Source organism: Paralichthys olivaceus, chromosome 6 (assembly GCF_024713975.1).
Source record: "Paralichthys olivaceus isolate ysfri-2021 chromosome 6, ASM2471397v2, whole genome shotgun sequence".
In the NCBI taxonomy this organism is placed as follows: Eukaryota; Metazoa; Chordata; class Actinopteri; order Pleuronectiformes; family Paralichthyidae; genus Paralichthys; species Paralichthys olivaceus.
The window spans coordinates 14,977,233-15,000,917 of record NC_091098.1 but is presented as its reverse complement, the minus strand read 5'-3'; the positions used below and the strand labels follow the sequence as shown (position 1 = coordinate 15,000,917).

Below are 23,685 nucleotides of genomic sequence, written 5' to 3'. Positions count from 1 at the left end.
GCGGTCTCGCATCCCAGTGACGGCCACGAATAGTCAGTGGGAGTCTTCAAGGACGATCGATGTGTGCCGCCAGCCAGTTGAAACCCATGTCAGTACTCTGGAAGAAGTATTTCGGCTTACCTCGAATGCGTGCTACATTTGCTTCTCCATCTTGCACTGGCGACTGGTAGGACAGTTCAGATCTCGCGAGATTACCTGCTGCTGCTGCTGCTGTTGCTGTGTGTACTCAGGACACTCCCTTGTAATTGTTGTAGAAAAACAATACGAGAGCGTTTTCCGTCTGGAAGCGGGACACAGCGAACCGAGTCCTGCCCTATGGTCCAGCCTCGACCCTGTGATCAGATGTGCACACGAAAGCACACAGCAACATTCTTTTGGGAAAAATAGTTTAATTCACTTTGATAAGAAAGTGTATCCAAACTCACTGACAATTAGGGGATTAATATTGGACATTTTAATAACAAATGCTTATTTAGATGTATTTAGAAGAGCAATGTTTAGATGGTTTATGTGAAAATAATAGCACAGTAATTCATACAAAAAACCCTGAGAAAAACTGTAGTCAACAGCTATCATACTTTCAGTGGATGGAATTAACTGTATCTGTTAAATACAACACAATAATATTTGTTGTATCTGTTTGACGTCCCCAGTCATCACATTTGCAGGAAAGGTAAAAACTGGGTTCTCTAGTAGAGTGATGTGTAATATTCATTTGGCCCACAAATCACACTTCTTGTGACTTGGTGTTCCTCGAATAAAATGAATGAAAAAAGAAAATTTTGCCCATCGTGTATTTTATCTTTTCCAGGTCGTATTTAAACACGTGTAAAACACAAAGTACACACCAACACAAGAGTGAACATTGACAATTAATATAAAACTAAATTGATGAAATTTAACAAGGGCATTTTTTTCCAGGACACTTCCAATATTATACTAACAAGACATAACAAACTAAGCATTACAATTACTGCATACAAATATAAAAAATGAACTATTTCAGATATTTTCCAAATACAGCAATGTATCATGTACAAGTTATGTTAAGAAAGATTTCAAACTGTTTGAGCTATAAAAGAACTTAAATTACAACATATATTTACATGTGAATTTATATTTTGCACCTTCACAATGTTTTCACACAGTTAAATCTATATTTCTGCCAACATGTTATCACTAGTACATTCTGTGGAAAGAAAGCACATGTCTATGTCTGGTCCAAGAGTACTGCCAACACTGGGGGCACGGATTATGGCAACCTGCAGCAGACTAGTCTCTTCAGCTTTTCCAATGTCGCTATATAAATTACAAATATTACAAGTATTTACAATGACAACTTAAACTGTAAAAAATTGTAACAAAGTCAGGGATTGCATTTGTACAGGTATTAAGTGGTCGAAATTAACCAAAGTGGGGAACAAAAAGATGAGGTGGTAAAAACATTTGACATTAAAACAGGCTAGTAGGTGGTATAGCATTGTCTTTATAAATATGATCAGAATAAATAGAACTGTATGTTACTCTTGGCATCACATTGACAACTGAATATTTTAAGTGTAAAACAGTGGAGGATAATTTGTTAGTATACAAACAACAGTGACCCCATTCAGACCGGGTATTAATGTTTGTCCTGAGTGATACGATTACAAGTGGACAGCTTTTAGTACAGGTGTGAAAGAACACATTTGAGACCCTGTCATTCAGACCACATTTGGAAGTGGTCTGGGACAATGTGGCCACATTCTGTTAGCTGTGGGAACACAAATGTGTCCTGGGCCACCCAGACTGGCTAGAAGCAGCATGGTTTGGTGTTAGTGAGCTTAAATGACGTACATTTGTATTTGCATACAGAGCATGGAAGTGAGATCTGATCACAGGTGGTAAAAGGAAAAAAAATTAGGACACATACACTCTTTTGATTGGATCTCTCAGGATCAATGTTAATACCGGGTCTGAGCAGGGCCAGTGAGAAATTTGTAAAATTAATTCATGTTCCATATTGAGTGCTGACCAAGTGCATATTAGGTTTGTTTATTGTTTGTAAAGGTTGGCATGCTGTGGTTGGCTTACCATGCGTTGGGTTTATGAGGTAAAATTAAGTAAATATAATATTACAACTGCATGACTGTCATTGTTTTTGTGGGATCGGGGTCATTTTTACCTGACTAGACAATGTGTTGTTTTTCTTTCCCTTTAAAAAAAATTAAGATGGACAGTAGAATGTATTTGCATAAATACAGCCTCTACAAATGGCAAAAGAAATAAGCAAAAGAAACCTTGATTTATTATGCTAGTTAATCTAGCTAGTTAAATCACTGTCCACCTGTCATTTTGAAACACTTTCCACAATTTCCTGTTGTCCAATATACAACCATTAAAAGTTATTTACCAGAGTGAATGTATATCTAGGGCATTACATTGATCTGTTTTAAGTAACAGATGTGCCTCTGAAAATATATTTGTGAAGATATTGGTAGGTGATGTGCCAAAACAGACTACTGCTAATTGGGCTGTATACTTGGTGTAGGACATGATATAGTGGGGTTCAATTAACAGGTGAAACCAGTAAACAAATTTATCTAGAGTAGAAAATATAGATTACTATTTCTATTTCCTTCAGACCTACTTCCACAAAAACACTTCTCTTGATGCCCTCATTTCCACAATCTCTCACAAGAGAAGTTTGCCGTTGCGATGAATTTTCAAAATCTTTCCAAGTCTCTGTTTTGCAGTAGCAAGTCCTTTCTTTGGGCGTTTCCCTGAATTGAAGTGGAAAGGAGACATATATTAGAAAACATTCTATACCAGATATCTGCAATTATGCTGATTATGTTTTAACTTAATGCTTACCTTGACCAACTCCTGTCGTGCCTTGGCTGGCCAAACCTGCAGGGGACGCACCAGAGTGAGAGCTGCTGTTCTGCGGAGATAGGGAAGGGCGTCGAGATGTGAGGAACACACCAGGAGCCATGGCTCCGCTTCCTCTAGGGCCTCCAGGGCCATAAGGTCCTGGTCCTGCTGTGTATTCATGGTCCATCAGACTAGCAGAGTAGTAATCCATTCTCCTTTCTGGGCTGAAGTCTCCTCCAGACTCTGGAGCAGGTGATGGGGAGGGTGGGGCTGGCTCAGTCTGAACAGGGAGAGGAGCAACTACTGGAGCAGGAGGACGCTGTTTTTTGCTGTACTTCCTTTTAGCAGGCTTTTGCTGTTCCTGAATAATAATTTAACGAAGAGAAACAAGAGTTATTATATATCATTGAAAAATAACTTTACAACTTTACACATCATTTATTAGGCCGACTGTAGCAGCAGGGTACACACCTGAGCTGAATACCTGTTACTCAGTAACTGATGGAAGATGTGGAGGTCTTTGTTTTTACCAGGACATACCGAACGTGCATAATTAATATCACCTACTCATCTGCTTACTTATTGTTTGTTGTCTAGGAGAGAGGATGAGCTCTAAATTGTTATTTGTCGACCAATATATTTTGGTCCAATTTGCTTCGCTACTGTATATATTTTTGTCTTGACAATAAACAATCAAAGCAAAGGTAAGGAGCCGTGCTCTTGTTTGGACATATTATGTTAGACCTCCCTTTTACCCTTTTTGACTAATTGTTATCCTACTAAGACCAATACGCTTTTTCCTCAACTTACTTGTTGTGCCAGCTTGGCAGCAGCAGCGGCAAGACCAGTTTCTACAGATGCAACTCTAGCCCCTTCCCTGGCTGGCCGTTCCTGCTTGGGAAGGGTGGGCATCACTCTGGCTATAAATGAGAAGAAATGAAAAGATCAACCTTTGGAAAGCTAAAAGGCAAATCAGTCTTCCCTATATATTTAAGCCAGGTACCTTTAGGGCTCCAAGGTGTATCATCCCAGTTTTTCTTGCGCTTTGTCTTAGCCTTGTTGGCATGGTCCTCCTCATCAGACTCCAAGGATGGGTAAACTTAAAAATTTGATTAAAAATGTATCTTGTCAATTAATCTTGATCAGTGAAAGTTGTAAAATTGAAATGTAAGACACTGAGTGTATTTCTCACCATAGTCTGAATCTTTAAAACACGTTCCCAGAGTTTCTTGCTCATCTGGACTCTCCTCATCACTAAAGTGACGGGCTGGACGTTTAATTGGCCGTTTTCCAGGCCGCTGGATGACAGGTTTCTTCTCAGGAATTCCTGTCTTTTTGACCCCTCCGGTCACCCACACAGCCCTGCCGCCCTTTTCCTTGACCACCCCCAATCCCTCTGTCAGGCCTCCAGAGATAGATAAGGGAGATGAAGAGGAGGAAGATGAAGACGAGGATGGAGGATTGGCCATGGAGAGCATACCCTGAATGGCATCACGCGTACTTGGAGAGGCTGGGGCTTCCTCACTGAGAAAAGGACAGTCAAGCCATCACGTAATATCTCAAAAATAACTTCATGGACACAGCACAGAGCAAGAGCAAACATGTGAACTATTCAAGTTTCAGAGGTTATTGGATCCTTGCAGCAACAAAGTGGGACATTTATTCCTACACATACTTGTATAGCGCCAAATCATAATATGCATTATCTCAAGGCACTTTACATAGAAGGTCAAGGTCTTAAAATCTTATCTAATATAGGGAAACGATTGCTCTAGTCACTAGTTCATCCAAGTGCTAAAATATACCATGACCTCGATGACTGATAATCTTTAAAGACTCTAGTCACTATTCAGAAATTGTTTAATCAAACATCATGAAAATCAAATTAAATGTAACCTTCTTCATAAATATATATTCAAAATACCATCACAGAACTCTTCCTGAATTGTTGTGTTGAATAAATTATATAAAAGAAGTACTGGTCAATAAGGAAATCGAACCTAAGAGCTGCAGAGTCCAAGCCTGCTACTTGCTTGCTGGCCTTCAATAAGTCCAGAATGCCCCCTGCGCCACCCTTCACTCCATGAGCAGCCAGTGCCTCTTCATCTGTGGTGTAATCCTCCTGTAGACACATGTACAGACATGCTATAGTTACTACTAGTGTACAACTAGTGTGATAACAATACAATTCTGGGGAATAATGAATGCCAACCAGGGGTTGTGGGGGGGGGGGGGGGGGGGGGGGGGGGGGGGGGATTTCTGTTGAAGCAAATGTGGGGAGAGTAGGAGTAGGGATATGACATACAGTAAATGATCCAGCTGGTCGGGAGTCAAATCAGGTTCTTGCTGCTAAGGGCATGTGTGCCCATGTGGTGTACACCCTACCCTTTTGTCTAGGGGTCACCCTGATTGTGAGATATATTTTGAACCAGTGTGATCACACTGAAACAAGTATTTATCACTGGCAAAATCAGTTTGATGAAGCAACAAATGTAAACTGGTTCGGCTGAGGAAAGAAAGCAACTACAACTTTATTATCACCACTGGTGATAATTTATGAACCGTAAAACTAGAAATTAAACTTGGTATGTTTGATATGGAAAGCATAATAACAAAGACATAGTATATTTAGAATCATGAAATATATACAGCTGTATCCTGTAATCTGTATCCTGTGTTTTAAGTAAATAAAGATTAACTGACTGAAAATGGCTACTACAGAGTAAAGGTGGCATTCAAAATTCCAAAAATTCTCACTGATGATTATTGATCTCACCTCAATGTCAAAGTCTACTTCTCCAGGCTCTCTGATGCGATTGGGGTCAGAGCACGGTTTGGCTCTGGGCAGCTTTCTAGGAAGACCTGAAGGCACAATTTAACACAAGTTATAGTAGCAAAGGGCTTTGACAATATATTATGATCGACATTCAACCAGTAGTCCAAGCACCATATGAGGACTACTCAGTTAATTTGAGCATTCATACGACTGCTTAAAGTCAAATTCTAACCGCTTAGTTTCTTTTTCTTGCTGGGTCCTGCAGGTTTGCGACGTGGAGGTGGAGTCTCATCAATCTGCAGCTCATCCTCAGACTCAAGGTCAGACAGACTGGATCCCTCCATGGCAAGATGTTTGAACTTCCCAGCACCTCCTGCACCATTACTGCCATCCTTCTTACTAAAACCAGAAAAAAGGCAAGTATGAACCCCAACCTTGTTTGTGACCATCAGATCTCAAAGGGTAATAAGAACATATAGCTTCAAAGCTTACCCTTGGATTTTTCCATTGGTCAGCACAAGTTTTAGTTTGCTTTTGTTTAGCTTCCCTTCAAGTTCTTCTAATGGCAAATCCAGCTGGAAAGACACACAAGAATTTTTTGCTAATATGAAGATAAAACATTCAGACACAAAAACAATGTGGATAAACATTCCCAATGTAACTGTAAATGTTCACAAACCCCATACCTTGTTCTTGTTTTTGGACTTGCCAGGGTGAAACTTCTTGAGTGTATGTTTGGTGTGGATCTCAATGAGGTCAAGTTCTCCTGCTTCTGCCTTAAGCAGCCCCTTCTGACTCTTCTTCTTGGTTCCTGGGGGTCCAATGCCCCCAATCACTTCTTTAGGCTTGGGTGCTTTCTTTTTTCCAGGGGGGCGTCCTGAATTCTGAGAGGTGGTCAGGGGAGCTTTCGAGAGTGGCGAACCAGGAAACTGAGGTCCAGTGCGACCAATGTTTTGCTGGAAGATATCCTGTCAAAAGAGACCAAACTGATGAGTCAGCAAAAAAAGGAAGGAGGAAGGGAATAAAAATATTTATTCCTAATACTTCAAATGTTACAATAAAGTTAAACTTTCCATGAAACTACTTTTTACCTCAACCAGACGAATCTCCTTGGCCAGGTCCTTCACTAGCGTCTGAGTGTTGATTGTTTCTGGAATCTCAACGTCATGATCTGCTAAAGCCTGGGTGTACGTCAATAACTTTTATTCATTTCATGCAACATTTTCAAATCAAATATCTTGCATAATTATAGCTTATCACAATGACAGCAAAAATTTAGTTTGAAGGAATATGACCAGATGCATCTGGTTGGAATGTATTCGAATACTTTAATAATTTAGACACAAATGTGATTTTATGTAATTAGAATAATTTCCCTATTGCATCTTGCTCATTTTGTTGGAGTCTGAAAATTGTCTGGTGCAAAATCTAACAAATTCCAGTACGACAATGTCACCAGTGGATATGGGAGTTAATAAACCAAGTAATGTAACAAGGAGGAAAGAGAGGAAAGAATGACATTAAGTAATCAAATAAGATTTTACCTCTTTTCGGGTCCAGCCGCGGAAGGCATTGTTCAGGGCCTTAGCTCCATGAACCAGATATGTGGCTGGGTGTCTACGATTTTCTCTCAAACCTATGAGACAGAGTAGCAAAACATTTATAATATAACAATGATTATAAGCACAATCAACCCAAACTGTTCACATAAAGTCATGAAATGAATATCGTTAAATTCATTGAAATCACCAACCTCTGAAGGTATCAAGAAGATGCTTTCCCACATACCAGCACACAGTCTCAAAGTTGGGAAATCTGAACAAATCTGCTGTGCTTAATCTCTTTTCTATTTCATAGGCTCTAAAATGAAAATACAAAAAAAAAGACATATGATCAAAAAAGGAATGGCAGTAGCAGTCCATGACCAAATACCAGAGGAACTAAAAGCTGAGAAGTGAAAAACTACAGTTAATTCAGATAATACGTTTTACATTTTTTATGTTTGAGTTTTGACTATGAATGTCTGTCTCCAAAAGTGGCAAGAGCTGGCAAAAGCCCCCTCATGTAACACATTGGAAACATTTATTATTAAGTAATTTTACGTTTCAATGTCTTTTTCCATCCCCTCAACTTCACTTTGGGAAACTTTTATAGATTAGTGGCAAAGTCAAGTTCACAAGAACAAATCTTTCAGAAAGGGCTATGATAAGACGAGATGTACAGTCTTGAGGAAACTAACCGGAGCTGCATGTCAATGTTAAGACTGTGCAAGAAGTTTCCTCCAAAGGCCAGGCAGTCCACTGGAGTCAGGACAGAATGAATCCACCCTGGAAGACAAACAAATGACACAAGTTTAAACATTATTGGATTCAGACTTTTCTAATTATTACAAGACTGCTAAAACTATTTTATATGACTAACGAAACCAGCAGAAATATTTCAGCTTACCTGTTGGTATGAACAACGTGTTGCCTTGTTTAACAGAACACTTATAGCACATATCAACCTGGTCTCCAAAGAACATCTCATTCTGGTTAGATGAAGAACTCCACCGCTCAAAAAGCGCTAGGTTGGCAGGAGTGGGGGAAATTAGGTAGAAGATTTTCTCACCCTGAACACACAGAGAGACAAGCTCTTAAAATAATACCAAAGTATTTAAAAAAGACTTTAACAGAAATTAAAGAAATCTCTTACCCTCAGGACATGGTACCATACTGAGGTTCCCCCAAAGTCAATGTGAAAGTCTGTGTAGCTATCTTTCACTCCCATTAGGCAGTACTTCTGCACATTGGGGCGTTCGAACACAGACTCCTCAGGCCAGAGGTTTTCCACCCATGACAGTTTCCTCACAATCTTTGGAGTCTCCACCAAGTTTGAGAGCCTAAAACACAGAACTTTAGTGTTCAAAACATCACGAGCAAGATAGCTTGATTAAAAACACGAAGCACACATTTTTTCATTTCTTTTTTGAGGGAAGTAACATTAAACTCAAGTAACAAGACACTGGGTCATCATTATGAACTGAACAGTGCCTGAGAAGAATATCTTTGCATACCTAGTCTCAGAGAACTCCAGGCTGATGACATTGAGCACTCTGTCTCTGTTGGGGCTGTTGTAATATTCAACAAATTCTCCCAACCTCATCTTCAGGTCACATTGTCGTGACACATCTATCACATCAATCTCTTTGTCGGCTCCTGCAGTTAAAACAAAATGAGCGAGCTTAAGAAAGATGTAGATGACTTGATTAACATGTCCAACACAACAAAGAAAACTAATGTTTCACCCATATACATTAGCCTAAACACAAGAAAATTATTATCTAAATGTAGCATTAAATAAGTTGCAACTTTACCGATGTAGTGCTCTACATCACTGACGCCGAATGACGATGGGGGAAGGGTCATGCCTAGGCCATCCCGTCTCAGCACCATAACAGGTACACTGAATGAATGCTCTTCTAGAAACTCCACCGTCAGCTGGGCCCCAGTCGGCTTTAACAAGACTTCATCCGCACTGTCATAGAAAAAAAACAACAAATGCACAATATTACTTAAGAGTAAGCCGACCAAAGAGGTTTTTACACATGTATTACCGTAACAAAACAAAACTTTTCTCTTTACAGGACAAAGGGGAAAGACTTACTTTGGGAAGGTGCGGCTCCGTAGCTCCCTAACAAACTGTGGACTGCCTGTCTTAACGGGCCGACTTGGATCTCTTCCTCCAGTAGCACCACTATCCATCTGCTTGTTTCCTCCACGGCGTTTGCGCACTGAGGAGAGGGAGAGACAGAAATCCAGATGCATTTAGCCAATAAGATCAGAACATTTTCAGAAAGGCTTGTTTTAGAAATGCTAACTTACTGACAGATGGCCCATGGGTGACCTGACAGTTGGGACAGTGATACAGGTCAATCTCAGCTGCTTTGTCCTCCTCAACTCCAACACAGCTACACAAAACACATTGTTATCATCAGACAGCATATGTGCAGAATGGATAGCTACATAAACTGCAAAGGGTCCTTTCGAGAGTTCATTCAGGAATCATGCAATTAAGAAAACAGACACAGATTACAAATGAATCAGCAGTTTTGGCATCTGAGAGTAACTTACCTTCCATGGAACCAGTCTTGACAAATGTCACACTCGATCATGAAGCGTGTCACATCATATGGTAGGCGACACAAGCAGTACACTGGCACTGATGCCATATTGAGTGTGTGTGTGTGTGAACTAACAATCAATTATTATTTCTATGAGGATTTCAAATTTTAATCAAGATAGTGAGGGCTGTTTAACAATCTAGGGACTTAATTCATAATGTATGGTAATGTTACTATAAATCTGAACTATAAACCGGACACTTCAGCTCCAGATTCCTGTTTTAACTACACATGTCCACCAGGATTCACCAGGAAACCTGTTGAAATAAAGAACCAAAACGAAACTTACACACATGACAATGAAGCGACTGCATTTGAAAGCTAATTAATACATGAGGTGAACAATGAGGAAGACTTCACACAGCAAAAGTCTTAACCAGCTCCAGTTATGGCGAACAACAACTAATTCTGCAAACTGAGGTGCAAGTTGAGTAAAGCAGCTGGGTAAGGAAATTAGTTCGTGTTTTGATAGCATAACATTACCCAACGTGTGTTAAACTGGGTCATTCTCTTTCAACTGGAGAAGTAACAACAATCTAAGAACCGTAGAAGAATTTAAATGAGAAATACTTTTGCTTGTATTAACGAGTTGCAAACAACACACGGACAGGATGTACCGTTAGCTCGCTGTTTGTAAACATGCTGCCCGTGTGTTAGCCGTGCTAGCTAGCGAGCTAACCAAAGCGTTTACGAAGACTTGCACAAGGAAATAATGCTGTGAAATGAGCTTTTAAAACGAAAACTAAAACTAAACAATCTCATCCAAATCAAAATGTACTGTTTGATGGAGAAATAGATATTTTACCGCTAGAAACTCACCGACATCGAGCTGCGGCAGGGCCAAGCATTCAAAAGCCGCTGTAATCCCTACGCAAGCCCGGGGTTAGCTGCGGCCTTATTATGCAACGTCAATTGTTGACAATTTGCTTCACCACATTTTTGTTTATCAACTCTATAATGGCCGAATATAAATGCCAGAGGCAAAGGTTCACACTGGAGCAGGAAACCACCACCTGGAGCGACCTACACGAGCTCAACAACGACCAGTAACGGCGTTATTTGACTGCACCGACGCCATTTCAAAGGCAGCAGCGTCAGACCCTTGTTCGTCGCTGTCCGCTGTTGAAAAAACAATAAAGTTGCAGCGAGTCAACTATGGAGCTGCGATCAGGACAAAACGCTGCTGAGAGGAAACAATGACCCAAAGTTACACAGAGAACCTTGAAAACACCAAGTTCAACTCCGACATTCTACAGATGGACCCGTGAAGGACAAATCTAAATAGAAGATTAGTCTCTTACCTAAACAAAAAAGTATCTTTCTTTACCTTCTGTGTAAAACCCAAATCATTCTTTTGGATTGAAAAGTTTTTCTCGAGTAAAGTTGAACAGTACTCAGGCTGTAATTCTCATGTTTAGAATAATGAAACAGAACTTTGAATGTAGTTGTTTTTTTTCAAGTACATGAAATAAATTGGACCATCTCAACTTTATAATTTTACAAACTGTAGGAAATTGGCAAAAAAAAAGTCATCCTAAGTTATATAAATTGCTTTCTGTTTCTTCGAGCATTATACATTTCTTTTACTGAATCTTTCAGTGTCATGTTTTTCTTATTTCTTCCAGCAATTTGCTTCCCTTGTATACCTTATGTAATTGGATTGATCGCATTGTTTTACAGTGCAACAAGGATTTAATAGTGAATAATATAAAGTACATAAATTCAGCTGTTGATAATCTCAAAATGTACAAAGTAAACAAATATTTGAAAATGTGTAATTTAATCACACATAATCTTTTTTTATGAAAACCAACATTTATTTTCTGCCTCTGCAGTATAGGTCTTAAACGCTACCTCCTCCATGTTAGCAGATCGGATATGAACCAAACTAGAAATTGAAAGTACTACTGTAAAATATGATTTCTGTTAATTTTGGTCTTTCTTATCAAACAGATGTTGGTTGGGTAGATGTGCAGGTTTATTTTTATCCCGCAACTCCTCTCCACAATCATTACTGCACATACTCTGGCACCAAATTATGTCAGCTTTGCAAAAGATAGCAGCAGCTTTATCCTGAATAATTTGGTGTCATTTTGGTACAGTGGAGGAACTGTATACAGCCATTGCTGTGGACACACATGGATGTAAATTGCTATTTGACTGGTTGGCAAAGACACATTTATGTCTTTTACTACGAATTAGTCCTGCATTTGATAAATAACATTCGAAGTGCAATGTAGAGTGTGAAATTAATCATTTAATTTTATTTAAGTACTATAATCACCCTGCTAACAATGTTTCATATTTAATATCATATCTAATTGAAAATGTGAACTAATTAAAATACCTAATTTCATATTTGTGAATATCAACCTGCTCTTTTACTGCATTTGTTAGAGCCTTTTTGTGTTATATGCATTGCCGGACAATACTGACATAATAACTCACCCTCAATTAAAGCAAAAGCAGACATGATATCTTGACTTACAGGAACATGTAAGTGGTTCATAAATGTACAACCAAATGTCTCTGATTGGCCTCCACGTTGGTCTTGATTCAAAATCTGACGTGCAACCTCAAACCTCCACTTCTAACCACTGTGGTTTGTGGGAGTACTTCATGTGAAACTATGGTACAATAAAAATACAATTTGATGGTTGACATCATTTATTTTGATTAGTTACAAAACATAAATAAAATCAACAGTCGAATTAGTTACAATTTACAGAGGCTAAATCACCAGAAACATACCTTATTTTCTAGGTTTCTTTGCCCAAAAATTTTTTTATTGGTTCTCATTCATGCCATTTGGGACTCCCCCAGGTGTTTGTTGCATTAATTTGGAGGTTTATTATATTTAATCTAAATCTTAGTAGCTCATTTCATTCTGTTGTGTATCATCCAGGTTTTCTGAACTGATATAAGAAGTTAAAAATGACCAAAAATTCTCTGAATATAACCTAAACGACCCTGGCCTGTCAGAGAGGTATATCAAAGGGAAGGGGAGTCCCATGTAAACAGCGATGAAAACCAGTGTTTTCTACAGTTTTACAATTTGTACAACCCCAGTTCAAAATACAAAAATAATCTTTATCTTTTAGATAACATTTTGGTAACACTTCAAGGACAAAGCCAGCTCCACATCATGAGTCATGATCATTGAGCTGTAGCTTGTGGTCAACATGTTAGTATCAGACATGACAGCACAGTTTCTCACCTTCACTAATAATGGACTACATCGCTGTGAAAATGTGGGTTGTCTTGGAAAGCGACAAATACAGAAAACCATTTGTTAAACTCTAGATAATGCAACTGTAATTTCTGAACAACCATACCCTTTAGCATAGAGTAGTCTTTAAGCATCCATGTTTTTTAAATCTCTTTGACTCACATGTAGCAGTCTTTTACAACCTACACAATGTCCGGTTTCTGTGGCACACCATCTCTCTATCAATAATAAAACAGAAATGCTACTTCGACTACAGGCTACTTATTAAGCCAAAAAAATCATAATGGCTGACTATCAATGGTCATGTGTGAATGGCTAAGCACACTGATAACCCAATAAAATGTACAGATATATATCTGCTCCTGATGTATTACTCTGTTTATTCTGCGACTACAAATGAAGTGAGTTTGGAAATAGAGGAATGGAACATTTTGACTTGAGTAAACCTTTTGCAGTGCATAACGCACAATTATGACCTGCAGTTCCTCTTCTGAAAGATGTGGTTGAATACTAGTTTTGAAGGTAGTTTACAATTGAAATAAGGAAAATGTACAACAGCAAACAAAGTGGACAAATAGGCAAGTGAGGATGCCACAATAGTGTTGGACATTAAGCTTACAACTGGCAAATGGTCTTAAGTCTCACTTGTTTTATTTGTTGAGGAAACAAGCCCAAGACATAGGCAAGGTAAACATCTTCATTTGGGTACGGTGACATTTGAGAGGCCGCTTTGAATAAAAGAAACAGGGATGCAGTCTATATTGCAATGTACCATGAGACTACCACAAAGCATTGTCACACAACAAATAAACACTCACACACTCACAAAAATGCAGTCATTTTAAAAGGCAGTATGGGAATCGCCCATATGGTCTCACCAGTCTTTAATAACTTGGCAGTTCTTTTTTTTTGTTCTCTACCTCAGAATGTGATATACTGTGATATGTGGAGCCACAACTGAAAACAAAAATGTCAAATGTTAAAGCAGGTCATCCTAAATGCCAGTTGACTCATGACTGATTATTTTTCTCAGTGAGCTGCAAACAGTAAAAGTGAGATTCATGAATATAGCAAGTGCAAGCAGTTTGCACTCAGGCAAGTCAAGTTAGTTATGAGGTCATGTAGTCTTTTTAATTTCAATTTGCCTTCATATTAAGAATCAATCAGACTTTATATCATCACTTACGGTTATTAAGTCTGCTTCTATGTTACAAACATAAAATAATAAAAAGATGAGCACATGCTGTATGGTGCACAACACACAATGTATTTGGTCGTATTGTGGTAACGATGATGGCCAGATAACTTAACCGTGCTCTTTTGTGTAACATGCTGCCGCTTAGTTTAGTTTTTGTTGCCCATTTAAACACCTTGTGCTGTAGGCCTAAAGTTTTAAAAGATCATGTAAAGATCATGGAAAAATGCTCTATGCGTCTGGTTTTCTTTAATGTGCTTTTACAAAAATATTTTATGCCTTACAGACAAATCATTACAACACATGCTGATCAATTTCGATGACCATTACTAATTGCACTTTTAAAATTGATAGTCCTTTTACTGTAAGCATTGATAAGACAAACAATAAATGTCAACACACTGTCAAACAGTTTGACCCTCTTGTCTCTGCTCTGGGAGAATTCAGGTCCAACTGAGTTGGTTTTAAAACAAAACAATTAACATTAATTTATGCCAAAGGACATCAGAGATATGTACTTAGATAATCCACATACACCCACCCACACTCATAAAAGCACACACTCATACATTAAAGAATTTTTACATCTTAACACCCAAACATACCGTGAACCATAAACCCCAGCTTCTGTGTTCCCCTTATTACCGTCTGTTTTGTACATACTAGAATCTATCATCCCTCACATACACTGGTATCCATAAATTCATTGCAGTCACACCTCGGTCATGTATACGCAGAACTAACACTCCATATCTGTTTTACATCCTGACCAACTTCGTACTTCAATCTCTTGCACCTTCATATTGACCTCACACTTCACCTTGGTTTCATTTCTGTCCGAGAGGAAGAGTCGAGGTTGGGGGTGTTGGGTGAATTTTGGCACTGGAAGGTAGAGCAGCAGTAGAGCAAGAGGAGCAACAGGTGGAAGAGGAGCAGGAGCAAAATGTCCCCCCAGTAGCAGCAGTACTATCTGTGGGTGCAGCAGTCCCACTGCCGGGCAGCAGAGATGTGGCCGTGGACACTGGAGATGTGGGCATTTGAGAAGGCAGCAGTGGCTGGCTTTGAGGTGGTGAGTGGGGCAGCTGGGTAATGGGCTGGGTCTGCGGTGAAGACTGAGACTGCACGGAAGTTTGCATCCGGGGCTGCGGAATCTGCTGGCGAAGCGGTGACTGCTGATAGGTCATCTGCTGGAGGGGGAGAGACTGATGCAGGTTTAAATTTGGCTGCATCTGTGGTGCATGAGCCACGTGCGTTTGTGGCGGAGGTCCTGGAGAGGGCAGGGTGGACAGGCTCCCTCCACCTGTGTAATGAGAAGGGGCCGCCACAGGCAAGCTGGCAGGGGTCGGGGATGCCTGAGGGTTCAGTGGTGCCACAGGAAACCAACCTGGTGGAGCCACCTGTATGGAATATAATAATGAGTATTGAGTGAATAATGCAGCAAAAAAACAATGTGCTGACACAAATGAGTCAAAACAACAAAACTTTTCATCAAAATCAAATAAACACTGTCTGGCTTCTTTTAATCATCTTTTATGAGGAAGATCAAGTGATCTTGTAATAACACAAAAGCACAAACTTGCTCATGAAATTTATGATTAGAAGAGAACAACATGTCTGACAATATATTAAATCAATAGTCTGACATTTGTCGAATACGCTTATTTGTTTTCGTGTTGAAAATGAGATTAGCAGCATGATACTGATGCAGGCAGCCGGTTATCTCTGATAAAAATGAAGACTGGAGATTGGGAACAATGTGAAAAATAACAAGTTGTCGTTTTATGAGTGTTATATGCTGTACCTCGTATAATAGGACATTTTTGTTTACCTTCGAGATACTGTAGCTAGCTGTTTCCCCCTATTTCCATTCTTTATACTAAGCTAAACTAACCTGCTGCTGTCTTATATCAAATTAAAAGATATGCAAAGGACATAGATTCTCACCTAATTATGAACAAGTAGGTGAATTAAGCATCTTTTATAAGTATTGCTTTTAAATTTGTGTAAAAACTGGCTACATATTTTAGTGCACAGTCCTACCTCAGTCGGCTGGCTCCAGCCTCCCAACTCCTGCACCTGCTGAATCTGCTTGATCTGATTCAGAGAAGGTTTTGGTGGGATGGCGCCCACCGTCTCCTTCGTCCAATTATCAACAAGTTTGTGCAGTTCATCAGTGAATGTGCTTTTTCTTAGAGGGCTTTGATCTGTGGAAAAACGAAGGGGGGATGCAACATCATACCACATACTGTTACTAAATGAATTGTCTCAATTTATCACAATTATAACAAACCATACCTCTTTTAACAGGCAGTGATGGGGGGTGCTCAGGGTTGCAGTATAGGGGCAGTCTATTCTGCTCACCACCAGAGAAACTACTTGACTGTTGAATCCCTACACGAGAGATATACAAATAGTTATACATACAGCATATGCAATAAAAAGAGAAAATGAGGGAGAAAGACCAGACAAGAAAAACCTACCAGAGTGCGTAACTCCGTTGTTATCCATATGAGAGTGAGGCCGGGGCCGGAGCTTGATTTTGCCTGGCCTGGGCCTGCGAGGAGAGAGGAGAGGAGCTGCCATGGGAAGAGAAGGGGTTCGGGAAAGGGAGGCAGGCAGACTCTGCCGTTGGTCTTTGAATGATCGTAGTTGTCTGTAAAGTTCCTGCAACTCTCTGTTCTGCTGAGCCTGAAGGGAAACCACCTCTTTGATGTGCCTATAGAGGAGGAGATATAAAACGGTGAAAATGTTTGTTCTTTGTAGAAAACAGAATAAATGAAGAAACAAGCGTCTTGCAAACACCAAAATAATGGAGCTAAGCATCTCCCCTCACTTCTCTCTGAGCTTGTGTAGCTCTTTTTTCAGGTCTTCCTCCTCCAGCTCACTCTCAGCATCATCATCGCTGCTGCCCAGCGGTGAGTGGCTGTGTCCATGACCCCGAGGCGGATGGGCCAGCACTGGGGTCTTCTTACTTTCATCTTTCTCTCCTTCCTTTGCCCGAGATCTCCTCCTCTCCCTTTCCAAGTGTATAGACAGCGGGGAGCTAACAGTCAGCCCATCCTCTTTCTTTGTCTCAGTCTGGGTTACAGAGAAGCGTCCCACTTTCCTATGAGTGCTACCATGACCTGATGGCACCTCCTTAGGGGGAGAGGTCTGGAGCACTGGAGTCACCTGATTGCAAAAGGGTGTGAGAGAGATTGGCTGCTTGTCCACACTGCTCTGAAGATTCAGACTAATGAGTGTTAAAGAGTTGGGTTAGAATTGGTACTTATTGTCCTACCTGAAATCGTCCTTTCCGTGACTGAGGTGGATTCATGGATGGTGCCTCCTTCTCCTCTCTAAGTTCTTGACGGGTAGAACGTCCTTCTAATAAAGAGATGGGGATGAAAAGAAAGGGAGACACAGACCCAGAGACAAAAAGACAAACACACACAGAGAACACATAAATGACAAAGTGGACACATACAAAAAACAACAGACAAATGAAATAAACAAAAGAGAGACATAAAGATGCACATGGACAGACATGGGGCACGTACAAAAGGCAGTGTTAGAAATCATCACAAATGTCACACATCCTCAACTCATTCACTCAGGTGGCATGCATTCATGTCTATGAACAATGTTAACATATGCCGACTTCAGTGGCAGTAATTTATCTCATTTATAAATAAAAATATCAATGTAGGCATTTGGGATGTAAAAATACATGCTCAAGAGAAAAGTATTATGGCCATGAGGGAAGGAGTGGTAAATGCATGTTATCAAAAATTATAGGAGGTCATTAATACAAAAAAATTAAAAAACACTGTGAAATGGCAGTTGAATGTTTACAATCATGTACCCTCACCCACCCAACCACCCACCACTCTCTCTCATTCTCACTGGCTCAATATTGTCCCAGTCATATATCAGACAACAAAGCCCAACATCACATTGGAGATCTGCTCTCAGATCCACAGTAATATTGTTCTGTGTGTTTGATATTTGGGCTCACTACATTAGTAAAGTGTGGACATGGATATTCAATGCATTATTCAAGACCAACATAAAAAATATGCAGCCTGAAATAGGTTTTACTTACAGATAACGATCCATTATTAGTCACTCGTGTGGAACATAACATACTCGCTCATGCATGTGCGAAGGATCTAAGTAACTGCTACACATGTTACACATATAAACACAAATGCATGCAAGATGACTGGAATACTTGCACAGTGTGTTAAAGCTTAGCGTTATGACAAGCCTACCCATGTACAACAGAACCTGACTTTAGCAATATATACTAGAAGTTTCATCCTAATCTGGATAGTTCATACAGAAAAACATTTTTGATCAATTCCTATGCTACAATTACGCTACGAAGTTTTGCCTCGTGGAGCAATGCTATGGTGTATGAGCTGACACAGACAGTGTACACATATTAGAGTTAGAGTGAGAAGACAGTAACATAATAGCACAGCAACTTAGCATCTGTCTTATCTGTGTTATTTATGGCGTGAGTTGCATGGATCTCGCTACACTGAGCCAGCAGGTGGATGTGAGTAGGTGAGATGGTTGCTGCTGGAAGCGCCCGTGGAACTGGGGTCGGGGAATGGTGTGGGGGGTGTCATATGAGGGGGTATGTCCGGGGCACAATCACAGCTGGGCGTTTCTCCAGGGTTCATCTGCACTGGGATGGGCATCACATATCTGATGCCAACCTCTTCCTACACTGCGCCAATCTCCCACCCTCCTCTACTCTCCACTGCTCGTGCACCCTGGGTGAGTAACCCATGCAAAAAGAAAGACTGCCAAGAAAATGAAATTTAGTAAAAAAGCAATTCAGAAACAATTAAAATAAAAAAAAAACTTAAACAATAATGAATGTAAAGATATCAACAAGTACATTACATGGGGACTAAAGTCACATTACAAAAAATGAAAAAACAGAAATATTTAGCTGTAAACATTAACATCCATTAGCATTAACAGTTATTAATTCCTAATGGTTAAGCAAGTTAATTAACTATGTTAAAACTAGGAGTAGATTAGATTTAGGTCCATGCCCCCACAAAATCATTCTCTCTCTCTCTCACGCTCTCTCTCTCTCGCTTGCTCGCTCCCTAAGAGGACGCTACCTTGCTGGACTCTGGGCTTCTTGAACAAGCTGGCGGAGTGGCGCAGTTTGCACGCCCAGTTTTTGAATTTGCGAGTCCAGGATTTCTTGCTAACAGGATTTCTGATACTAGGACATGTCAGGTTTAGGCCAAAATATCCACCTCCTGCATTGTGCTGCTGCTGTCCATGCCGGAGGGGGATCGGCTGCTGATTGGGAGGCCACGATGCGTCTCCAGTGGTACTGGTATCAGATTGTGGGGGTACAGCCTGGAACAGTTAAGACAATTAAAAGTGGCTGCGTGTAGTTGAGACATTTAAAATGGAGAAACACTCAAACATTCTCACAGACAGCTGAAAAAGAACCAAGCGGAGTCACATTTACACACTGAAACTGTAAAGAGATGTAAATTCAGAACAGTGAAAGACAACACTGATAGAGAATTTGCTCGAAATCAAATCTGTGGTATTCACTCACAAGAATGGTTGGTTCTCCTGGTACAGGTGGGCGTTGGAGCCCAGCAGAGTCATCCTGATTAGGAGGCAGAAGAGAGGTAGGTGGGGTCGATGACGCAGAGGTGGAGGGGAGACATGGCCCGGGCTGCTGCTCCACCGCCCACGGCCCAGCAGACTTGGGCACTTCTGAGAAGGCTTCGTCTTGCCCCCCATCCCTCTCTGGGTCAGGGGAGGTGGAGGAGGAGCGGGAGGTGGTGGAAGAGGTAGTGGAGGACGTGGAGTGGGGGGAAGTATCTGAGGAGGAGTCAGGTGGGGGGAAAGACAAGTGGTGGAGTGATAGCGGCTCAGATGACTCGTCTCCTCCTGCTGATGTGGAGGCAGCTGATGTTGGGCCGGAGGCAGCTCCTCCGGTCAACGCTGCCCCACTGCTGTACTCCTGATACAACAGGTTTCTAAGCTTTTCATCCAGAGTCTTTATGCGGTTATCTACAAATTCAATTTTGGGCGGGCCTTCACTGTCTGACTCGGCAACAGAGGAAGGCTGAGCAGGGGATGGTGTCAGTGTTAGGGGGAGAGCGGGCAAGGAGGCTTCAGCACTGCCCAGATGGAGAGGCGGCAGAGACGAGTCAGAGGAAGGGTGAAAATAGGCAGAGTAGCTGCCTGTGTCCTCTGTGACACTCGTCTCCCCCGTTGACATCTCTGACTCTGACATCTGTAAAGACGACTGCTTCTGCAGAGGAAACTGCTGCTGTTTCTGGGGTGTGTCCACAGCTTTAACAACATCCTGTTGTTGCTCAACATGTATCGGCTGTTTCTGTGACTGAATATGTTGTTGTGCCAGCTCTGCAGAGATTTGGGTTTGCTGTGGAATCTGCTGTTGTGGTACAAAGCCAACATTTAGTGGCACCTGTTGTTGAAGAAACTGTTGACTTATTGACAGGGGCAACATTTGGTCTTGATCTGACTTTAACGCCACAGTACCCATAAACAGCTGATGCTGCTGTAACTGCTGTTGCTGTAAGTGTATAGTCTGTTGCAGGTTTAACTGTTGCTGCTGCAGATGATCAATGTGGGCCTGCTGTTGCGGCACTGCAGCAGCAAGTGGTGCCATAACCTGCTGAGGTAGCTGCTGCAACTGAGGCTGCTGCAGCAGCTGTGGAGCACACTGTGCGGTTTGCTGTTGAAGAAGGGGTTGTTGGGCCTGCTGTATGTGCCCTGGGGGCAGAAACTGCTGCAGAGGCACAGACTGTTGTAACACCTCTGGGTGACCTGGCTGAGGCAACACCTGCATCTCAGTCACCTTTTGTTGAAGTGGGATTTGTTTCTGCATGAGTTGCTGTTGCTGCATGTGCTGGAGAGACTGCTGCAGCTGAATTTGTTCTTGGCAAACTTGATGTTGTGTTTGCTGTTGTGGTGTTGCACGCTGTATCTGCTGTGCCTGCAGTTCAAGCTGCATTGTCTGAAGTTGCTGCGGAACTACTGGTATCTGCTGCTGCAACAGTAGTTGTGGTTGTTGAGGTTGTTGTGGGACTGGTTTGGCCACCTGGGCAAGTGTCTGTTGTTGCTCCTTGCCAGCTTGGCTTCCTGCTGAAGAGGTCACTGCAGTAGCAGGAGGAGGGGAATTAAAAGAGGTTGAGGACTGGTCCACTGTGGACACACATGGCCCTGGAGCAGTTAGCACTGCATCCCCTATATTTTGACCCCCAGTGGAACAATCACTGGTTCCAGGAGAAGAGAGGATGTCATGAAGAACGGCAGTGGACAAGGGGGGGAGGTTAGAGGCAGCAGGTATTAATATGGATGATGAAGCACTGGAAATCTGGTTAGCAGGAGCTGAGGGGATGACTGTCAGTTCCAGACCACCTGAAGCAGTGACAGGGACAGAGGCTTCCAGAGTAGAGGCTGGTGCAGAGATGCTTTCAGAGGCAGTGGTGAGGGGGCCATGGGTTGTAGTGACTGGGGGGGATATGGAGGCAGGAGCTGAGACAGTGGAGACTGGTGGGGAGGTAGCAGAAAGGGTGGGGCAGGGGGGAGAGGCCCTTCCAGTCAAGGACTCCAGACTTTGGAATCCTTCACTTTCTGCAGCCACAGAGAGTAAGACTGTTAGTTTCTGTTATGCTGCCAACTCAGTCACGTTAATAAGCCACGGCACACAAACCTTGGTGGAGCTCACCTTTCTCTGTTTGAGGAGACAGGGGAATCCTTGTTTCTGTAGTTGACAGTGGTGTGGCTGCTCCTTGGCTGGAAAGGGAGTCTCTATGGCGGATGGTCTGGTTGATAAAAAATCGCCAGCGGCCCACCGGGGAGGAGTGGGGCGCTGAGTCCGCTGAAAAAGAAAAAGATAGGTCACTACTTATTAAAAGTTAAGTTATGGTAAGTATAGCATTTCCTTACACTGAAACTTTTGGTGCAGAGTAAATGTATATAAAATATCTCACTGGTGGTGGGGGTGCCCACATGAAGCTGGTCAGTTGATCCAGTCTTAGGAGAAATAGAAATTTACATTCATCAATCAATTTATCATTATAATTTTTATTATTGTTGTTAACAGTATCATAATCAATCATACCAGAAATTCAAAAGGAGAGAACGTGATGGGAATTTTGAAAAACAACATACCTGCGAATGTGTTTGAAGAATTTCGTGGGCTTTCTTAACTATTGTTCTAAGCTCCTCAACAAATTGCTCTTTCTCCACATCAAGAACAAAGTCCTCCTCCACCTATGAAGAAAGTACAAACAAACAGCACTTACAAGACATTGAATGACACGTGACACTAACCAACACAGATTACAGCAGCACATGGGCAGTTCACCATGTAATCTGCTATGTCCTCAGGTGCATCCCCTTCAATGTCAAACTTAAATGTGACCATCTTGTTGCTATGGGTTTCCAACTGGCATTCCACCATATTGTCCCCACTGCTGGACACCTACAGAAGACAAGACAAATTAACATTATGGACTCATACTTTTCAAACTGTATTGGGATACATTATATTTGGCTATTTGTTGCAGTTTATTCACCTGGAGCATGGTTAGTTGAAACTGATGTGAAACTTTCTCAGGCCTCTGACAGGAAGCTCTTCTCTGAGTTTTCAATTTCTCCAATTTACCATTGGCCAAGAACTGAAGAGTTTCCTCTCCATTAGCTGGAACATACCTGTGGGTGGTAAGGCAGCGGGCCTGTTACATCTTCATGTAAATGACCATTTGTAGATCAAGACACTGACTAAATACTGTTTTCAAAATCAGCTTCTCCTTTATTTATTATTATTATACTAATTATTACTGTTATCAAAGAAATGACAATCCTGGGAGCAAAGTTAAAGTTCAGGGCAGATTTTCAGATGATACAAAGAGTCACCCTCCATACTTGGAGAAGATTTCAAGCAGATTTTGACAAGTTTTCTACTTTAATCTTTAGAAATCCTGCCCTAGTTTTATTACTTAATTTTTTGCACTATTATTATTATTCACTTTTGTCATTTTGTTGATAAGGAAAATGTATAATCCTAACTGATTAGTTCACTGCAGTCAATTATGTGACCAGTTTATTTTATCCTTTAAAGATAAGCTTCCTACTCAACTACTTCTGATTATAAAACAGAGTAATTTAATTTACTGATTCATTTAATGTATTTATTTTCCACCAATATAAGGTATTTAGGCTTATGAAATCTTCTATTAACATATAATTTTTTCGTGACTGGGGGACATGCTGCATGACTTTTACGCACCAGCTATTACTTTTGAATGGCGCTAAGATCAGTAATGGAAGTAATGATATCAGACATACCCTGCAGAAGAATGATGTTCTGTACTTGACAGGTATGGGCCATCCTGTAGAGTAACATGAATACACACATGAAAGAGTGCACACGTAACACTATATTGTAATAATGGATATTATGA

General features: G+C 41.0%; 3 protein-coding genes across 38 annotated transcripts in view; all 3 read right to left on the bottom strand.

The window, feature by feature from the left end:
- The window catches only part of huwe1 (HECT, UBA and WWE domain containing E3 ubiquitin protein ligase 1), a 34,994-nt gene extending 34,787 nt beyond the window's left edge, over nucleotides 1-207 (bottom strand). For 25 of the 28 annotated variants that reach the window (XM_069526514.1, XM_069526524.1, XM_069526512.1 and 22 more), the window contains exon 1: nucleotides 121-207. The gene's annotated coding sequence lies outside the window, so the exon portion shown is untranslated. The remainder of the gene's footprint in view (nucleotides 1-120) is intronic. The other 3 variants (XM_069526519.1, XM_069526511.1, XM_069526505.1) reach the window with 2 other exon arrangements.
- A 573-nt stretch (nucleotides 208-780) lies between these two features.
- phf8 (PHD finger protein 8) lies at nucleotides 781-12,108 on the bottom strand. The gene is made up of 22 exons (XM_020088937.2): nucleotides 10,611-12,108; nucleotides 9,742-10,048; nucleotides 9,493-9,578; nucleotides 9,275-9,401; nucleotides 8,985-9,145; nucleotides 8,685-8,826; nucleotides 8,324-8,510; nucleotides 8,078-8,240; nucleotides 7,869-7,956; nucleotides 7,383-7,489; nucleotides 7,174-7,265; nucleotides 6,721-6,810; nucleotides 6,316-6,597; nucleotides 6,122-6,204; nucleotides 5,862-6,028; nucleotides 5,630-5,715; nucleotides 4,854-4,975; nucleotides 4,046-4,377; nucleotides 3,857-3,952; nucleotides 3,664-3,773; nucleotides 2,854-3,214; nucleotides 781-2,762 (listed from the first exon to the last, which is right to left on the bottom strand). Exons 2-22 carry the CDS (start codon nucleotides 9,837-9,839, stop codon nucleotides 2,674-2,676), a joined length of 3,069 nt encoding a protein of 1,022 aa, XP_019944496.1. The 5' UTR covers nucleotides 9,840-10,048; nucleotides 10,611-12,108; the 3' UTR covers nucleotides 781-2,673.
- A 332-nt stretch (nucleotides 12,109-12,440) lies between these two features.
- The window catches only part of wnk3 (WNK lysine deficient protein kinase 3), a 35,346-nt gene continuing 24,101 nt past the window's right edge, over nucleotides 12,441-23,685 (bottom strand). For 5 of the 9 annotated variants that reach the window (XM_069526535.1, XM_069526543.1, XM_069526534.1 and 2 more), the window contains 14 exons: nucleotides 23,570-23,613; nucleotides 22,798-22,933; nucleotides 22,587-22,703; nucleotides 22,391-22,492; nucleotides 22,210-22,252; nucleotides 21,945-22,097; nucleotides 19,794-21,850; nucleotides 19,339-19,585; nucleotides 17,496-17,581; nucleotides 17,049-17,386; nucleotides 16,696-16,931; nucleotides 16,511-16,606; nucleotides 16,256-16,419; nucleotides 12,441-15,612 (listed from right to left, as the gene is read on the bottom strand). In XM_069526535.1, the coding sequence (XP_069382636.1) occupies nucleotides 15,043-15,612; nucleotides 16,256-16,419; nucleotides 16,511-16,606; nucleotides 16,696-16,931; nucleotides 17,049-17,386; nucleotides 17,496-17,581; nucleotides 19,339-19,585; nucleotides 19,794-21,850; nucleotides 21,945-22,097; nucleotides 22,210-22,252; nucleotides 22,391-22,492; nucleotides 22,587-22,703; nucleotides 22,798-22,933; nucleotides 23,570-23,613 (4,389 nt within the window). In that variant the 3' untranslated portion in view covers nucleotides 12,441-15,042. Of the gene's footprint in view, nucleotides 15,613-16,255; nucleotides 16,420-16,510; nucleotides 16,607-16,695; nucleotides 16,932-17,048; nucleotides 17,387-17,495; nucleotides 17,582-18,821; nucleotides 19,009-19,338; nucleotides 19,586-19,793; nucleotides 21,851-21,944; nucleotides 22,098-22,209; nucleotides 22,253-22,390; nucleotides 22,493-22,586; nucleotides 22,704-22,797; nucleotides 22,934-23,569; nucleotides 23,614-23,685 lie in introns of those variants that run through there. The other 4 variants (XM_069526537.1, XM_069526541.1, XM_069526538.1 and 1 more) reach the window with 4 other exon arrangements.